Genomic DNA, 20,577 nt, shown 5'->3' with positions numbered 1-20,577 from the left:
CCTTTTAAAGGCTTAATTAGGGTTTCAAGCACGAAGTGATTTTACTCAGTGTAAATCTTTGCTCAGATTTTATTATTATTATTATTATTATTATTATTCTGTCTTAAAACTGATCGTGGTGCCCAAACCGTAAGGCGCAGAGACATGAAACTTGGTCAGAAGGTAGTACTCACTGTCGCTACTCAGGCAAAAAGCCTTTTGGCCGATCGCCCGATCGGTGGTGATATATTGAACAAAACAAAAATTTTTGTCACAAACCAATCAGCTTTCAGCAGCTATTAGACGAGGTTAACAAAGGCCGATCGGAATGAATCTCGAGTGTCTTATATCAATGGAATCTGTGGTTCAAGACGAACAAAATGTATGTCTCCAATTTCATTTTTGGCATGAAAACGTTTCCGCCACTTTTGCGAACTAGTACTAGGCTGTTCATCCGATCTGGACCAAACCAATGCCAAATTATTCTATGAAGTGTCAATATCATTAAATATATATAAAAAGTTTGAACTTTCAATTCACGATTCTTTCAATTGAACGAAATTAGAAACTTCACTAAACTTGACATGCTTATGTATGGGCTCTATCTGAGGACGCACAAAAATATGCACAGTTTTGGTGGTGTTCTAACAGGGAAAAACATGAAAATGGCAGTAACTATGGAACATTTGTTTAAATATATGTTTAAAAACACGGCCGCCATTGGCCAATCAGCTTTCAGCAGCTATTAGACAAGTTTAGCAAAGATTGATAGGAATGAAATTCTGTGGACCTATTTGACTCATAGTTTTTTTTTTTTTAATTGACCACTGGGTGGTGCTATCACGATTTTTGTGCACTTCAACTGTTGTACATAATGCAGTGTTTTAAAAAAACAAAAGTAATTCATATCATATGATAGCTCTTCTCATTGTGAACAACTTTGCCACAAGAACTATTGGTGTCCGTCAAACCGTTCGTTAACTATTTGAGATTACGTTAAAAACCTACTTGCAAACTAGTCCTAGGTTTTTCGCTTAATCCCAATGAAGCAAGTGTCACAAGATTCTCTGGAGTCTATTTATAATAATGATCAAAAACAATTTTTACTTTCGATTTTACTTGTCGATGGCATGCAAAATATAAGCAGTTGACTTAGCCACTGCTACTTAAATAGCTATAACTCTTAAACCGAATAAGATATTGTCACGAAATTTGGCACACTTATGTAACATCTAATTCTGAGGACAAATCTACAAAGAAATGGGGCTTAGCCATTTGGTGGCACTATAACAATGAAAAAATGTAAAGTGGATGGAAGAACATTAACGCTTTTCAGATTGAGTTGAAATTTTGTATGCAATTTGTGCATTGTCTTTGTTGCATAATGTTTGAGAAATGCCTAATGTAGTCCAGAAAATGGGCTTAAAGGCCCTACGGTGCTTTAACCCTGATAATTGCTGCTTGCAGCTATATTTACAATTTATTTAGCTAATTAAATTGGGATAGAAGAAAGAACAGTGCCTAAAAATCTAAATAATTATACCCTTCATAATTATTGAGTTCTAAGTCCTTCTACCTCAGTAGATACAGGCAGAAGTTAGGATCTAAAGTAATATTCATGTCAGTTCACTCACACCTGTGCACTGTAAAACAACACAGGCCATAAGCATTCTTTAACATGTACTGTATGCCAATAGCACAATGTAAAGTCAGATATATTGGGCCATCGGGTCAATAGCCAACTCAAAGTAAGTCTAATGTAATATTGCTTTATCTAACACAAATAGCTCAAAAAAATAAATAAAAAAAGATATTAATACAAAAAGAACACCTTGGTAATTATTATTTCCTTCAATTAACCAAGATTAATAAATGCCGTAAAAAGTATTGTTGTTGTTAGTTCATGCTAATTAATGTTGGTAGCTAATGTTAACACATTTTAAAGTGTAACCACTTTTTCTGTGTTCCCAAAATATAAACAACTAAAGTTTTTATTTATTAACTTTACAGAAATTAATTCCATCATTACTGTAATGGGTGACATGATGAAACTGATCCACATGTTATGCCATGTCACTTACTAAATTACGCTATATAGTTGAGCCAACCAAGTTCAGTAGCATGGAGTGCAGCACACTTAATTGACACTGTTGGACTGTAACACCACAGCAAACATTATATAAGTTTTCATGTTTCTTTTTTTCTTTTTTTAATGCAATGTCTAAAGACACATGAAACTATTTAGAATACTCAAGTTTACCATTGTGCATTGATCTGTCAATCACACACATATAAATACACCCATGCCCATGTGGCTTCACCTGGCCAGGGGAAGGTAATATGTGGATCTCATATGAAATCCTCTTTTATCACACATGCATTCCCCCATTCCAGACGGGCAGCACAGACGCACAACCCTTCCCCTGACAGTGCATCACTCCTGGGGGTTAAGACGAAGGTATAACTTGCCTTATCACTCACCCTTTACCCACCCCACTCCTCCCCAGTCCCACTAAGCCTCTGCCCAGTTCATACTGACCCTTCCCAATGGACAAGAGGGCACTTTGCCAGCTGAACCCTGAGAACATTCAAAGATGACAGAGAAGCTCAGGAGATTCATCCATAGTTGCTTTTATGTATGTTCAGGTCTGTGGTCGCCAGAGCCTCTCGTGGCCCTGGATGGAGAGAGGGACAGCTGTAGGCAGAGATGGTACATGAGATCAGGAAGAGCAGCTGTAGCCCCATTCAAAGGTGTGCAGGACAGCTTTATCTTTTCAGATGAGGAAACATATGGCCAAAAATTTCCATTCTGGTTCACCTAACTGCATTAAAGTGGCTAATGTGGCCCCAGATTGATGGATGACAAGAAAGTTAGGATACGCCTATATTATGTTGACCTACAAACTGAAGCATTTTCTGGTAGAAAGTTAAATAGAAAACTGGTCAGGTTTCATTAAATTATTTTCAAGAGTGAAACATGACACAAGAGTAAAGTAATGTTTAGCTGACATACATGTGTCATGACCTTTTATTTGAGGTGACCAAAGGGTGAAAAATAAAGGTTTATTTAATATAAAAATAAAATCCAAAAATCCAACATAAACCTCCCAAAAGGGGGAAAAAACAGACACAAACTAAGCTGTAAGGGAAAACGTAAAGTAATTAATTCAGGTTGGGGCAGAGGTTACAGGGAACAGGACTGACCGGACCGAGAACAGGAACAGGGATGAAGTAGGATCGATTATACACCACCAACCACCAACATACAGACAAGACCGACTGGAAAACAAGACAAACTGGCACTGGACAGCTAAAAACAAAACACCCGAATGGCATGATTGCACAACACCAATGAGCGCACATCGACAATAAGGCAATATGAGCACATGCCAACTGACACACAAGGCGAGGGAATGCGTAGCAACACCAAACAAAGCGATGCTATGCATTCTCACACTTAACAAAACCTGAGTGTACATCTAAATGCAAACACCATGCAAAAGCACAAAGCAAGTGCAACGTGTGTCCATGGTCACGAGAGACAGACATAGATTATTGACATGAGTGCATACCGCTAAGATAACAAGCGCAATACACTCATGCCAATACAAGAGACACGGAACATGAGAGTCTGCATCCCGACACTGAAAAACCGAACCAGATAGAAGAGTCAGGATCTAGACACCATGGAAATGAAACAAGACCGGCTGAAGAGTGCACGGCAGGGAAATAAACTGAAACTTTGCACTTACACCAAGACAGACAATGAAACACAAGACAGACATGGGACGATGATGTCACGGTCCTGTCAAACAGAATCCCAGACTGATAGAGTGATGGGACTGTGACAATGTTGGCTTTTCTCTGTGACCTTACTTATAGAAGATTCTCACCTACAGTAGTGAAGTTTCTTGGTGTAACAGACTTTCATCATGAGTTCCTGTGAAAACCCATGTGTGTGCAGCAATGTCCAGAGTACTATGGGGAAACTACACACTCTCTCTCTCTGTAGGTATGGACAGCTGATGGAGGCACGTACAGGGGGATGTCTGCCAGGCCTGCTTTCCTGTGGGTTTAAACAGGCCATTCCCCACCTGTGTCACAGCACAGGACTCTTGTCTTACCTCTGCTGTACCCCCCACTGCCATCTGGAACAGTCAGCATGGGCAGGGGGCTGAGCTGAGGCCAGAGCCTCAGGCCGACCACTTACAAAACAGCTTTAAACAGAGATGCGGAGCACTTTGTCCAGTGGGATCAAAAGCCTGACAGAAATCTTCCATTTCAGCAATGCCCAGGTGATACCTGGACAAACACTGAGGTCTGCAGCAGCTGTGGTTAACATGCTGTGCTTTGAAAAGTACAGAGATCTGCTCTGAGAATTACATGGGCCTCTTGTCCAGTTAACATTGAGAACTGAAAAAAGGGGCAAGTGATACAAAAAACCTGCACAGAAATAAAGAAAAACATATATTAACCTTAAGATATACATAGATACAAACATAGGCCTAACATATTGGTAAAACTACTTTAAAACAACAGTGAAAGCAAAGAAAAACAAGTTCAAATTATTCAAAGAGTTCAAATTATTAGGTTGAATATTAAAAGAGAAATGATTAATGCAAGAATTTTTTTTATTTTTGTGTATTAATGGACATTGTATTTTAAATGTTTGTTAAAACTCAATGTAAAAGACAAAAAACATGAAACATCTAAAACTTTTCAGTAATATTGCGGAAGTACAAGCGGCATGAAAAGATGGATAAGAGGGTAATAATCATTGTGCTGTCATCTTCTAATACAGGTAATTACAGGTAATATTATCTTGTTCGAACTTCTGCTTCTGTGCCCTTGAGCAAGACCCCTATTTTATCCAGAGGTGTCATTGTTTGACTCAATAATCTGACTAATTTAGGTGGATAATTACACCTTTATTTAAAGTACAGTTATCAACTAAGAGAAATCATGAATGTAGTTATAACAAGGCTGCATAAAAAGACAATGGCGTTGCGGTGAGCATAACTGACTACAGGTCTTGTAATTGAACATGCAATGCAAATTAACCACAACAACAAATAAATGCAAATGTGTTATAAAATGCACAGAATATAACAATGGTCAAGTGTGTTTCAATTACTGTATTTTTTTTAAATCTTTTTTAGGTGTTGTTGGTGTAATATAATGCTAATGTATAATATTTCACTAATACGTAAACATATCAACACGTGATTTAACTGCTCTGGTTCTAGTGAATTGCAAAAGGGTTTGGGTTTTCTGGTAATTTGATTACCCTTAGTATTCTTTAGCAAAAAAAAAAAACAACAAAAAAAACCTACTAAAATAGAAAATAATTCCTTATAGCAACACATTCTTACAATGTGCTCATCTGTTGCAGTTCTGTCTCTGACCACTCCAATGTTTGGTGCAGTTTTGTGAGCCTAGTAACCTACAGAATGTCTTTCGAGGAAATGGGAGGTCCAGACACATGCAGCTGTGATGTAGTAATCAGATTTTATTACTACATATCACAACACCTGGTAACACTTTATTTTGATGGTCCCAAGTAGATATTTAACTGATTATATGTGACTATAAAGTGACTAATCAACTGGCTTGCTATAGTAAGCAGTGTTTCAGCAAACATTCAGTAGACTTTCAGTAGCCTGTATATAGATCTTTATTAATGACCTTTTAATGAACTGATGTTCTCATCAATAATGTAAGTAGGCCATTAATAGAGATCTATATGCAGGCTACTAAAAGTCTACTGAATGTTTGTTGAAACACTGTTTACTAGCTACTGCAAGCCAGTTTATAATTTAGATAAAGTCACTTATAGTCAGATAAATATCTACTTGGGACTGTCAAAATAAAGTGTTACCCAATACTTTAATAAAAATGAGTTGGTAGTGATTGAGTGGTGAGATTTTCCTTGGTGTCAGATTTATGGCTCCTCTGGTTCTTTTACACACTTTGAAAATACAACATTAGCACAAAATATTACAAAAGCATATAGTCTGAAAACATACGTAAAACATACAGATATCATACTGTAGGCCTACATAGAAATTCTGGAGCACAGACAGAAAAAACTCCTGATAGGCCTACCACTCAAAATAATCTATTGTAGTGTAATTCCATATTTTAAGGCAGTTATTAATTTATTTTAATCATCAACATATCTTAATTAGAAATAAAATAATATCTTAATTTCATTAAATGAATCGCAAATTCGTGCAGTTTCTACCTCCTACGTGCGCGCGCGCACACACACACACACAATCACACACACTACGTACTAAATAAGGCTTCAAAAGAAACTTTCAAAACAATTCACATCCTGCAGCCTATTAATCTATTTTTTTATTTCCATATTACAAAAACAAAAGTAAGCATTGCATTAAAGAAATACAGGAAAACATATAAATATATCACATCTAAAATATTAAATAAGGAATAAAATAAATTATATATATATTTAAAAAATATAATCAACTAAATAACAGAAATGTATGAATCAGTAAGAAAAACAAGTTCGTAATATCTTAGAAATGTATTGTTGTTTGTAATTATTTTAAGAGTTTAAGAGACTGTTTAGAATTAGATATTTCAACTAAAACGACTTGGTTGATCGATCTGGTTAAAGGAAGATAAGTACTACAAAGAAAGGAAAATCAGCATTTCCCACAGTGTGGTTTTACATAAATAGGCATAGAAGAATAATCATTCGATGACAGTATTAACTCACAGTTTATAAAAGGAGACACATAAGAACACAGATAACCAAAATATGCATGTTTACACCAATAAAACAAATGATGCAGACTTTATCCTATAGTCTATGCACTCACGGGATAACGTAACTACGCTAATTCAAAACACACTCAGCATTAGGCTGTTGTAAATTAACGAGAGAGAGAGAGAGCGAGAGAGAGAGAGAGAGAGAGAGAGAGAGAGAGAGAGAGAGAGAGAGATCGTATTCAGTAACCGAGTCTCAAGTCATTAAATGCATCTCCTTCTCCTCCATCCACAACAATGACACCGAATGATGCAGAAGAGATGCATCTCATAATAGCTCTCGCGAGATTTCCCTGAGCCTCACAGCACGCGCAGCCAGGAGCGTCTATGGAGCGAGCGAGAGACGGAGCAACCTAACCTGGCGCGTGTACTGTAGCGGGAGACGCGGGGTGAGAGAAGGTACCATGTCTGTGACGTCAGGAGCTGTCCTGAAAGTCGTCAACTCGCTGTGTTGGCGTGCCAGAAGCTGAGAATCGGAGGCAAGGAACTACCGCAGCCTTTTCGCGGTTAGTCCCATCATACAGTCCCCTTTCGAGACAACACTCTTGTAATGACTACTTGAGAGCGTTCTCTATCTGTAGGCGTGGTTCTCCGACTTTTCCGTCCATCCATGCTCCATTCGAGCTTTTAAGGAGGACGCGCACATACTCAGGGAAGCTGCGAGGCGAGGGGAGCCCATTGGTCTCCCTACCAACGCCAGCGCCAGGTAAAAAAAATCCCGCTCTAACACGAATGTTAAATGTAACACTTGATGGAACGCCTGGCATACTGTGACGCAGCTTCGATACATTGTAGCATTAAATTACTCGATTATTCAGCGTATAAATACGAAGCGTGCTGATGCTGCTGCTGCGGCGGCGTGGATGTTTCGAAGCTGGGAGAAATTAAAAGATGCAGCTCTGCTAATGGCCTTGCGAGATTATGCCTAAACCCACAATTTCTCCCCTAAACCATTGGCAATTTAATTGGGATAAATGATAAAGAATCGACAATGAGGAGGCGTTATTGAAATTACTGTAAATTGTGACAGGTACAGCAAGCCAGTTGCTTATTGCATTAAAGGGACTGACAGACCAAGACAAGAAGAAAACCGGCCAGCAGGTTGCAGTCCTGTAGTCCTGTCTTTTCAACGAAGTAAAAATCAAATTTCCCGCATTGGCTTTAATATTAATGTTTGTAGGTGTCACGCCCTCTTGTTTACATTCTGTGTGACGCCTCCAGCAAGCAGTATCCATGGAATAATGATGATGGTATATCTGTGAATGACCATCTGTGTGATTCTGTTTCTGCTTAATATGAGCATAATTCTGTGTAAGAATGAAAAAATAAATAAATAGAAAAGTCTTATTGCAGCCATGGCAAGGTGTGTGTGTGTGTGTGTGTGTGTGTGTGTGTGTGCGCTCATGAGTAGTGATTAGTTTAGTGGTAATTCTTTTGAGGAGCAATGTGAGTACTTATATAAGTCTTGAGACAGAAACCTTAACACATAAAGTAACTGAGAAGCACATGCCAACCTATAAGTGCATACCTTGCTTGGACAAAACTTGACCTGTATGTATTATTCCAAGTTTACTTAAACGGAGGGATTATTTGCATTAGGTGTAAATAGCACCTGCCACACAGTGCACACTAGTTGCACTCCAATAGTCTGGTAGGAAAAGAAATTGAAGGCAAAATGCTGCCACTATTGTCACTGCAATTGTGTACTGGGTAGATGTGCTTATGTTTGTGTGGACGACCTGTGTTCTAATCCACCTTTTGTTCCACCTGTTTCCACTCTTCCACTGGTTTTCACTAATAGTTTCTTTAATATCATTTGTAATAATTAATAAAAATTAATATGAAGGTTGAATTGTCCACAGTGATTTGGTCACAGTGAAGGTCGATTTGAGAGAAAGGTTTGATCCAGGTAAAATTAACCATGGTTTTACAATAGTAATACGACAGTAACCATGTTTTTTTTGGTGGAAGCCATATGCAGTTAACCATGGTGTTATTACAGTAATATGGTATTAATATAGTAACCATGTTTAATTTTGTGGTTATTATGATTTTAACTACAAAATACAATGGTGATACTATGGTTATTGTTGTTAAACCATGGTTAATTTTTGTAAGGGAAGGTTAGGTTTAGGGGTAGTGAATGATGTTGGGTGCAGGACAATTAATAAACATATAATCATGCTGCAGTGAAGCCACTATAATGTACAGTATGTAAATATTTTATTAGGGTTGCAAATAGTATCTGCCACTATTTGCATTGGTGTGTAAATAGCTTTTAAAGTTCAAAGAAGATGCTTTTTGTTGCTATTTACACTTAGTGTAAATTGCCTCTGTCTCACTTTAAATTGGTCATATGATGCAAAATAACATTTTCTCTGATCTTTTGAGATAAAAGTTTTCTTTGAACTATAAAGACATGATGTAACTTTTGTTCAAAAACGTGGCCTGCTCAGTCACGGTGAGGTAATAAGGATGAAATAAAATAGATAATATTATTCCAATAGATTACTATTAACACCAGAAGAATTTACGATAACCAAAAAAAGAAGATCAGAACAATTAAGATATTACAGACATTTTAAAACTTGCTTAGATAAATTGTCTTAGAGTATTGTTGGTTTGCTGTCTTTAATCAGCCCATCTCAGTTATCATTTAGTAATTTTGTGATATCTAGCATCATTTCTATCAATATTTTGGCATACATCAATGCATCCTTTATGTATAATTTAGATTTTAAAATTACTAGTCACAGTGGAAGGGTTAAAATTCTTCTGTGTGCTATGTACTTCATGAAAGCATAGACCAGCCTGACGCATTCTTTGAATATCCTGTGAGCCTTATTAATGCAAGAATTATTTTGAAGGAAGTCTTTGAGTACCTTAATATAAAACAAGAGAAAAATACATTATTAAATTGACCTCACATTAAGTGCTGTTCAGCTGTATGGAGCAAGAGAGACATTGAGAGCACTCTTGATGGTTGCAGCAGATTAGCAAAGGTCCACAGAGTCTTTAGACATCCGCATCCGCTGGTATTCATTCACAAATTTCTCATTTCCTCTTTTCAGGTTTTTAGACCACAGGGTCCTTTCGGTTTCTGTTACAGTGTTTGTGGCTCCAGCATTGGCGGAGGTCTTCAGACAAACTTCTCATTATTCATGAATCTCTCTGCAGAATATATATATTTTATTTTTTATTTTTATGTTGCATGCAAACAGAACTCCAAACATAACCAAATGCTGAGGCTCTCTGTGGCTGCAAGTAAATAGGTTTATCTTGTGAATCTTGGTTTGACTGTTCACCTTAATTGCAGTGATATACTCTGCGAGACCAGTTAGCATCAATATAAAGATGTTCTGTACTCCCATGTGTGACTAGTACAGTATAACTAGGCCTAGATATTTAGATTTAGGATATTCAGGACTTGATTGCTTTGAATATGAACTATGCAATACATTGCCATTATATTCAGAACATTTTCTTCTATATTCTGATGCATCACATTCTTTGCATTAGTTAAAAGAATAGCTAAAAGAGAAGAAAACATTTTAAAAGGGGCATTAAAGGGGCTTGTAAATAACTTATTTTGAATGAGACTATGAGAGTGTAAATATCCATGTAAATGTAGTAATTGACCAGGGTTCTTGTTTATCTGTCTCGTGTGTTTAGTATTCTCTTTGAGGCAAAAACTAGCAGCAGTTGTAACGGGAGCTCATTTGCTTTGCTTAGGGGTAACATTAGCACTGATTAGTGAAATTAGAATATTGCTTTGAATGGCCAAGGTTTCACCCTCAGCAATTTGCTGTTAGTACTCGAAAGGAACCATCAATTATAAACACTTTCAAGAATTTTTTCACTGCAGGAATTCATAAACTTCATCTCTGTTTCCATAAGCAGCACTCTGTGTTTTCCTAATAATTTAGGATGATACTACATTAAACAATTGAATACAATTGAGAACAATATAGCAAGGGTAGATCTTTGTATATGTATATATTGCATTGAAGGCTTACAGTGGATGTTTGGATGTTGCCCTCTTGCATACTGAGAATGATTGATGCTGTGTGTCTGTGTTTGTCTGGGCTCACCAGGAGAGCCCCTCCTTCTTAGGGCTACTCAAGAATGAAATGATTATCTCAAGGGTACTCCCCTCATTTGTATGGAAAAATTGTATTTGGTGTGGCAGCTTTGGGACATCCCCAGATAGTGCTGCAGCGATAGGCAGTGATGCAGTGGAATTGTGTCTCCTGTCACTCAAAGGAAGCTATAGAGGAATGGAACATTTGTGTTACTGCCATTATGTAGAGGAGATGGAGGCTTGGTTGGTACAGATGAATAGCCCTAGTAACAATTATTTATTTTTGCGATACTGCTTTAGTGTTCTTAAATGTAGTGTCTTTTGCATTTTTCTTGTCACTTTATAGTGACTGGGCAATTTTACATCCTTTTAGGTGACTTAGTGCTGGTGTAGTCTTGCAACTCAGTCTTGTATGTCAGTTGTGGAAGGTTTTTGAGTCTGTTATTTCATAGACATTTTCTATTTTTGTGGAATTTAATTGTAAATGGTTGTCTTTCATTTAATATCATAACTCAAGCTTTATTATGAGGCATTTCTTGATTTTTGATTTGATTATTTGTTTTGTGAAATATTTATCGCCCTCACTAGGAATGTCAAGATTCAGTAATTTTCATAATCGATAGTTGAGGTAATATGTGCATGTAGCCTGCTCTTTTTTTTTCTTCTTTTTTTGGGGGGTATTTTCCCCTCCTTTCTCCCCAATTTGGAATGCCCAATTCCCAATGCACTCTTAAATCCTCTTGGTAACGTAGTGACTCACCTCAATCCAGGTGGTGGAGGACGAATATCAGTTGTCTTTGCATCTGAGATGTCAATCTGTGCATCTTCTCATGTGGCTTGTTGAGCGCGTTACCACGGAGACCTAGCACATGTGGAGGCTTCACGCTATTTTCCGCAGCATCCACGCACAATGTGCCCCACGGAGAGTGAGAACCACATTATAGCGACCACAAGGAGGTTAACCCAATGTGACTCTACCCACCCTAGCAACTGGGCCAATTGGTTGGCCTGACGATAGTCACTCAGCATGCCCTGGATTTGAACTTGCGACTCCAGGTGTGGTAGTCATCGTCTTTACTTGCTGAGCTACCCAGGCCCCATGTAGCCTACTCTTTAAATAGTTTGAAATTAAGAAGAAATGCAAGTATTGGCATTTTCCGCTTAAAGCATTCTTAGTTCAGTGTATTTTAATACATTAAGGCTAATTTTAGTACGAATTTGTTAATTCTGTTAATAATAACTTGTATACAAGATATATAACTTATATGGAATATCATATTTGAGTTTATTAAAACTTCACATTGTGGGATATTTCGGACCTTTGGACTTATTTTATTTTAAATTAAGTCAAATCATAACACAATGCATAAACACAGTACACAGCCGTTTCTCTGGTGCTAGTGAGAATTCAGGTGAATGTGCTTTCCCAGCATTACCTGATGTTATTGTAGGTTGGGATGAAACAAGGAGAGCAACAGATCAAAAGTGCTTGTTGTCATATTGTACTTAACACGCTATCATGGTGAATGCAGAAAACAAAATGTTTAATTATAGAGAAACGCTCCAACACTGATTACATAGAGCTGTTCAGCCATGACGTCAATTTGTAGGTGAATCCGACTTTTTCCTATGGGTTTTTGTACGTTTTTTCCCTTCAAATTATGAGTAAAATAAGGTCTGTGGTAAAAATTACTTGACGATATGTTGACGTTTTATTCTACAACATAAATTACACACTTTTATACCTCAAACATGAATTTAGAATTCCCATCTGTCTTAATTCGCCACTCTCTATTTTTTCCTCTTCTAGAAAGTCATTCAAATGTAACATGGGACTTTTTTTTGCACTTTGAGCAAATGGGTAAGTGAAAATAATATTTGCTGTGATCTCCCATTCACTCCCGTTCACCACTGTCGAAGTTTACCCTGCAAACATTTACTTCAGCATTTCAAATCCTGGAGTGAGAAAAAGGTCTATTGAGTATGATTACTTACATCTACATTTGTTAATGTACATTTTTGATGGTAGGATTATTTTCTGATAAAAAAAAATCACCATTTCACAATTTTTACGATTATCTGCAAATTGACCTATTATGCAACAATAAAACCCTCCACAAACATATCACAACTTAAGTTTTATTGCAGCATTCATTAGGCCATGCAGTTAACATTTACATATTCCTACGTCTAAGTTGAAAACAAGTAGGTAAAGTACTTGTATTTAAGTAGGTGCAATTTTCTCCATCGGCCCTCTGAAAGCAAAACGTACTGTATCTTTTCAACAAAAAAGTATGTAAACCCTTTCAATAAATACAAATAAAAAATAAATACCCAACAACCAAAAACAACTATAACTTAAACCATATGTTTAAACTAAAATGGTGTCAGGCTAGGAGAACTTTCTTTCTTTCTTCAGCAATCTAACAATCAGCCGGATAATCACAGCACTTTTACGCTCACTGAAATCTTATTCAAGAAGGAACAACTATTTGGAAGCATCACATTCGCAATATAAAGCTGAAACCCCCAGTTTTAAGTATTTAAACTTAAAATAAACAACTCTTCGGATTTACAGTTTCAATTCAGTGTTTGACTTTACCAAAAAGTAAGTAGTACACTACATATAATATTTGCTGTGTTTGTAAAATTATTACCTTCATCTGGGCATGAATCTCTGGATGGAGATCCCTCAGGTGCTGGAACATATTAGATGTGCTGACACTTTTCGTCTGCACGTTTTTCATACTGGAGACCCATCTTCAACAACTCCTGTGTTATTTTTCAAAATGCTCCCAAATAGCTGATTTAATTAGCTTTTGTTACTCATTAATTAGGCGAATATAACTCCGGGAGATCACGTTGTTCCGCCATGTTTTCATTGTGAGAGTTTCACGTGCGCTGAAAGTTCGTGTTTTGCACGTGCCTTACCTAGACTATCAACACGTGAACTCTGTTATCATAGTAACAGCCTCACAGACCAGCCCAAAAGACTAATTTTCAGTAAATTTTCTTAAAATAGACAACATAATTGTTTTTATCCGTAGCTTCCAAACTCGTATAGTTTAAAACCAACATTTTAATCGTGGTTAATTGTGAAATCGGGTAATTGCAACATCCTTAGTCCTGAAATTAATTAATCAATCGATAAGCTTAAGTGAAATTATTAATTGTCGATTAATTATTAACTTTATTAGCCCCCACAGAGCCTGGATACATGCATTCTTAAAGCAAAAAATTATGAAAATTGGGAAAAAGACAAAATTCAAGACAGTGTACTTTAATATTTTAATGAGGCAATGAACAACTCATCCCATCAAGCACTGCAAATTATGTAATCGAATAAAAAGTAAGGTACAATATAGATTGACTAAGTAATTAATTGATTATAAGTTTATTGGAATTATCCACTTTTTTCCTGGGAGTCTTACTGGGGAAAAGAATGTGGGTGGGACTTCTGCCAGAAGTTGCTCTACAGCATTCCCTAGCTCTGGCTGCAGTCACTTTAGACCCTGTTTACAGCTGGTAATGAGGCTTGTTTCGGATGATCCGATCACAAATGGAAAGTGCTAAAGTAAACTGGGTGCAAAATGCTTTGTGATTGGATCACAAAAACATATACAGAAGTAGTGTTACGATCCCTGGTTGTTTGCCCCGTGTTTCTTGTGTCGCCGTCACTGATTCCAATTATCATGATTCCCGACCCTCATCACTTTGTCATTGTGCTTCTGCCCATGTTCTGATGTTTGCTCTGTTGCCTGTCTTGCCCTGTTCATCCTGCCGTGTTCATCCAGTCCGTGTACCTTCGATGTTTTCATGTTTTAGTTTCAGTTTTCCCCCCATGGATTCTATTACGTAAGTAGGAGAGGCAGACGAGGAGTGAGGATCTAAATGCGGATTTATTATTAATCAAAATGAAAACAAACAACACTGGAACAAATGAAACATCCACGGGGGGAATACTGAAACTAAAACATGAAAACATCGAAGGAACACGGACGAGATGAAGCACTACCTCTCACCAGTCCCCATACCCGGTTTAAACTTACCTGTAGATTTAAAGGAAATAACCATCCGATTGGAAACATTTTAAAATCAATTACATACCCAAGTATGAGAACTTCCTGGCTCTTCCTGAGTGTGTCGGTCTGATTTGAACATACAGGGTGACAAGCACAAGTACACACATCTGTAGCTGAACAAACAAAAGTACTCCACTAAAACAACCAATAATTTTGCTTAAAATGTTGCATTTGTGCTTAGATTAAAAAGCATCTGCACCTGGGAGAAACAGTGCGCCGGATTTGTTTACGCTTTCTTTGTCTTTATTACTTTTTTTATTACGTTTATTCAGTAAAGTTCAGAAAACACTGATATAGTGATTGATGTATGTTCTCATGAAATCATTGCGGTGAGACCGCTCTCACCGCAATGAAAGAATGAAAGGACGAACACCGCAACAACTGCTGTGTTAATTTGACAACAGAAGTAATGCCCACATTTCGCGGTAAGCATCATGGGACGTTGGAAAAAGGTGGATAGTTTGAGTGAAATTGACTCAATATTGTCAATCGCAATGTTTCATGTGAGTGGGTGGTATAATAAATATGTTTCCTTGGTAATAGTGACTTCTTTGATAGGTGGAGCTCGCTTAAGGATAATGAGTACTGTAGTTCTTTATAGGAAATTTGACTTAAAGTTCACTTCTACAGAAACATACTGTGTATAATTGTTTAACAACTTCTGAGCTCATGGTAGGTCAGTCATAAAGAATTTGATATGTTATTGTTAAAAATCTATTTATCTATGGGACTCTTTTCTTCCGGAACCCTAATGTTGCATTCTATTATTATGATTATTATTAGGAAGAGTTTCCTGCTTATGTTAAATGATTAAGGACTTCACTCTTTGGTCCTTGAATCACCCATGCACTCTCTTGACCATACTAACAGCAGATTAAATTCAATTGGCACAGCATTAACTCTGATCTGTAAAGAGGCCCTTGATTTAGCATGCTCCATATCACTAAACTGTTCTTCTTTTTCATTTCTAATTCTGAGCTCGATTGTCTACTATTACCAAATGAAAGAAGAATGCTCAACATTTCTTTTCTGACCCACAACATGTTTGACTTAAAGTATGAATTTCATTTGGGTTATTCTCATGACACTGAGGACATTGGCATGGTCTAAATATCTTTAGGGGCTGCTGCATATCCAGTGACCCAAAGATCTAGGACAAACATTATGTGTTAATTATCTCTAAAGGGGTAGAGTAAAATGGGACTCTTTCAGGCACCTCTTTAATGTGCATCACAATCAGTGGTGAGAGTGGTGTTGAGGGACATTTTCTTTTTTTCCCTCAGAGAATGGTTGTCAAATGTTGAACATTCTCTGGTTCAGCTTAGGTAAAGACTTTTTCTCTTTCTCCGCTCCTCTGTTTAACTATTGGACATGTACACTGTTTGTGCTCCTAACATGCTGGCTTCCCTTTTCTATACGCACAAATTTTATTCTATAGATTGAACACGTATGGCTGCTACTGCAAAAACAAAACAGTTTGACCGTGATAATGTTACCTTTCAATTTAGCATTGTCAAGTCAAAGTAATGGAGGCCAATATCTCCTCAACCATATTTCTGTTTGAAACTGTTTGATTATTCTGTTTGTTTTTTGTCTCAATTTCCTTAAATCCAGTCATCTTTCAGATCGGAAGCAACAGCTAAAGAAGAAATGTCTCACTCTAACTATGAAGCCATGGAAACATATAAAATATTAATGTACCTATGTTATACTGTACATATCCATGGCATCATAGTTAGAATGTTAGATTTTTACCTGCATTGTATTTGATGTTTCACATTTATGGAATAGTTGAGGTGTATTTTCTCACTAGAAAAGCCATTTGGAATATGTTTGGAAAAGCGTTCCTATATAAGACCTCATAATATTTCAGGGCCCATTTATTAATTATAAATGGTAGTTTTGTGTTTCTATTATTGTAGTTTTTAAGAAACACCAGGTTTTGGCTATAAAATTAAAACAAAACAATAATCAACATTTCACTGACACAGTACAAATAAGACAATCAACACACAAGTATCAGAAAATGAGTACATTAGTAAATACTAAATGACCACTGAGATGCCATGAACATCTGCTTGCCCAGCACAATATACATATTCCTGTGTGTGTGTGTGTGTGTGTGTGTGTGTGTGTGTTTGTATATATGTATTCATACTGAATTCATACCTATGTCCATATATAATACAATGTACTGCATATTCTCAAGCATATATATGTAAGTATATATATATATATATATATATACTTACATATATATGCTTGAGAATATGCAGTACATTGTATTATATATGGACATAGGTATGAATTCAGTTGAAATATGTACAATGTATCTCAAAATAAGAAGACAAACCATTTGTTTTTATTTGAAATTATGTCAATGAACGTATATTAAAAAGCACGTTGTTCCAGTCAGAGGGAGCCTTTAACATAAATGCTCTTTTCCTAATTGCTTTTCTGATTACAGGAGTGAGAAAGAAATATTGTGTAGAATGCCTCAATTGGTATATCGAAGAATAGCGTACTAATAACTGTTGTAAGTAATGAGGATAGTTGAAGTGTACACATTTGAAAATGAATGGTAACCAGTTAATACTGTATGTAACATTTTAAACAACAGTTATTTTTTAAGATGTTTCAGTGGTTTATTGAGACCAGTTAAGTTTTTATCACTTCTCTCTTTTTCAAAAATAATTGCAATTGACATTGCTCATGCGCAACAGAAAACTGCAGCACATAATCATTGGATAAAAGCATCTGCCAAATGAATAAATGTAAATGTAAATAATCAGAAAGAGTTTGCCAACTCTGTAGTCCCAACTCTGACCTATATCCAAATTTATATGCACCGTCAAGAAAATTCAGTAGCAGTCTAGAGCCCTGCATGAGACTATGTTGTGGCAAATGCCATTTGTTCTCACATGTCAAATGATTGATCATGACAAGTTTGAAAAACAAGCCTGCAAAATGAGAAATTACTTAGAAATGATGACAACGTTTTCATTTTTGTGTTAAATATTCCTTTAAACATGTTTCATTTGCTGGTAGACTAAATTCTGACACCATATTTTAAACAGCTTTGTAAATATAGGCCTGCAGTAGCTATCTGTTTGATGAGCCGTCCAATTTGATAAATTAAAAAGACAAAGACACTTTCATACAGCCCAATGCTCTCCTTCAAAAGAAACTACATCTATCTCGGGACTTCATGTTTGCTTATTTACTCTCACAGTCATTTGCCTCCCAGACTTTGTTTTAAGCAACTGCGTTGCTTGTAAGTGTTAAACCCTTGTGCATGTTGAGAGTGAGAATAAGAGAGAATAACATTCTCAGACAGGGAAATCAGAGAGGCGGCAGGGGGCTTGTATGTCTGCTTTTACAATGACTGTCTGTCAGATTGTGTAAGAACGAAGGGGGAGTTAAGAGGAAGAAAAGAGTGAAAAACCACACATTCCTTTTTTTTATGTTTCTTCCAGGCTGAGTCACTGTCGAGGAGTGGGAAGATCTAGAGAGGAAGAGAGAGACAGCACCACGGAGAGAGAAAATCAACGGAAGGAGGAAAAATCTGCTATACCGTGAGGCAGCCAACGAGCAAAACAACAGAGCGAGAGAGCAGTGAGGGAGGGAGAGAGACTCTGAGGCTGGGAGAGCTGACCCCCCCCCCCCACTCCTTCAGGAGCTGGTGCGTACTAGCAGCGAGTGCAGTGTGACTGAGCCAACATGAGCGATGTCACCATCGTTAAAGAAGGCTGGGTGCAGAAGAGGGGTAAGTTGCTTGTCTATCTATGTGTCTCGTTAAATTAAGCAGGTCGTGAAGTGCGTGGTTGTGTTTCTGCGTCTGTTTCTCCAGGGATGGCTTGCGCTATCATGGGTGGGCCATACTGCTGTAGCGTGCCACGGCATGGCTTGAGTCTGTGTCTGTGGGAGCCGGCATGTGGGTGTGCCTCTTTACACGTGTGTTTGTAAAGATGCACACATTGTGGGGTGTGCCTCTTTACGCGTGTGTTTTGTTAAGATGCACACTTTGTGTGGGAGTGTTTTAGAAAACATATGTGCATGTTTAAGGGAATGGTTCACCCAAAAATGAAAATGAAGTATGAAACCAGTAAATTATCTTTTGTGGAATGCAAAAGGAGATGAATGAAAAAAGCAATGCATGTGAATGGAGACTTAGGCTAACACCTTGTCCTAACCAGACGCGACATGATAAGATTCCAGTGACAAGTACTGTCTGTCCACACCAGCCGCGACACGGCACCGTGATATTCCTCCACTAATATGAGGATAATTGACAGTAAAATGTTGAAAACAGAGCAAGCATAGACGGAACAATCTGTTTATTGAACGCAACTCCTTTTCTTACATTAGCTCCATAATGCTTTCTACGGCAAGCCCAGAGGGGATAAATACACAATCTCACACATACGCAGGGCAAAGTTACATTATAAATCGCATCCATATTCAGTCTGTTACTATTGTTTATGTTCACGCGGTACTCCTGTTGTTATTTCGCTGATCTCCACGTGACAGGGAAGCAGAGAGAAAGTTATGAGCCAGTATGTCTCACCTCTGCCATTCTACAACCGTGTGTGTGTGTGTGTGTGTGTGTGTGTGTGTGTGTGTGTGTGTGTGTGTGTGTGTGTGTGTGTGAGAGCTCCAACAGAAGAGAACGAGACCTCAAGCACAACATTCAGTAGGTGTTTGAAAACCTCGGCCAAAACCTAGTTGTTCTGAACTTGCTAGTGAGATGTAGGCTATAATGTACTGTAAAAATTATAATTTTAGATCTATTTTTTGACTGCTCTGCTTGGCGCTATGTCGCAGATATAGAAACCATTTCAAAAATAGAAAGCCCTGTCGCTGTCACTCGTTGTGTGTCATGGCTGGTTAGGACAAAAACTCTGATTAACATGGAAAAGATACCTTTTATCATGAGTCGCGGCATCACATCGCGTCTGGTTAGGACATGGTGTAACAGTCTCCTTTTGCGTTCTACTTAAGCAAGAAAATCATGCAGGTTTGGAATAGCATGAACGTGAATAAATAATGACAAGAGTTGTGATAATTTTGTTTTTTTGGTGAACTATCCCTTTAAATGTGTCTGTCTGTGTAGGAAATGCATTCAGACTGGCATCCATCATTCCTCACTGCGCTGCTCTAACATGTCGGGCTGCTACGTTTGATGGGGTTTTCTGCGTGCACGGATGCACTCAATCATTCTTTTATAGAATGATCTGTTTAAGTAAAGTATGGTAATGTTCTATTGATTTTCATCAGTATGTCTGGCAAGCGAGTTGTTTTGGTAATAAAGCTTGATTTCTTTTATATTTTAGCCTTTTTTCATATTCCATTTGGAAGTATAGACTACAAGGACTGTTGTGTAGAAAAACACTCACTCACTCACTCACTCACTCACTCACTCACTCACTCACTCACTCACTCACTCACTCACTCACTCACTCACTCACTCACTCACATTCATGTGGAAAGCCACTGTGTTTGTCAGACTTGGATCCATATATATTGGGAATAGTCTAGGTTACCTAAAATGGTGACTACTTTGGATATTTCTCATTGGTTATATTTGTTTTTGAATCTCCTTCCCTTTATGCTTTCTTGTCTTTTTCTGACTCATCATCG

General features: G+C 37.4%; 1 protein-coding gene across 2 annotated transcripts in view; it reads left to right on the top strand.

Moving 5' to 3' along the window:
- The first annotated feature begins 7,036 nt into the window (after positions 1-7,036).
- The window catches only part of LOC127660873 (RAC-gamma serine/threonine-protein kinase), a 165,283-nt gene continuing 151,742 nt past the window's right edge, over positions 7,037-20,577 (top strand). The window contains exons 1-2 of one of the 2 annotated variants that reach the window (XM_052151328.1): positions 7,037-7,280; positions 18,414-18,703. In XM_052151328.1, the coding sequence (XP_052007288.1) occupies positions 18,658-18,703 (46 nt within the window). In that variant the 5' untranslated portion in view covers positions 7,037-7,280; positions 18,414-18,657. Of the gene's footprint in view, positions 7,481-18,413; positions 18,704-20,577 lie in introns of both variants that reach the window. The other variant, XM_052151327.1, reaches the window with a different exon arrangement.

Source organism: Xyrauchen texanus, chromosome 20 (genome assembly GCF_025860055.1).
Source record: "Xyrauchen texanus isolate HMW12.3.18 chromosome 20, RBS_HiC_50CHRs, whole genome shotgun sequence".
Classification (NCBI taxonomy): Eukaryota; Metazoa; Chordata; class Actinopteri; order Cypriniformes; family Catostomidae; genus Xyrauchen; species Xyrauchen texanus.
Note: the sequence above shows the minus strand (reverse complement) of the source record. Positions and strands in the feature narration are given on the sequence as shown.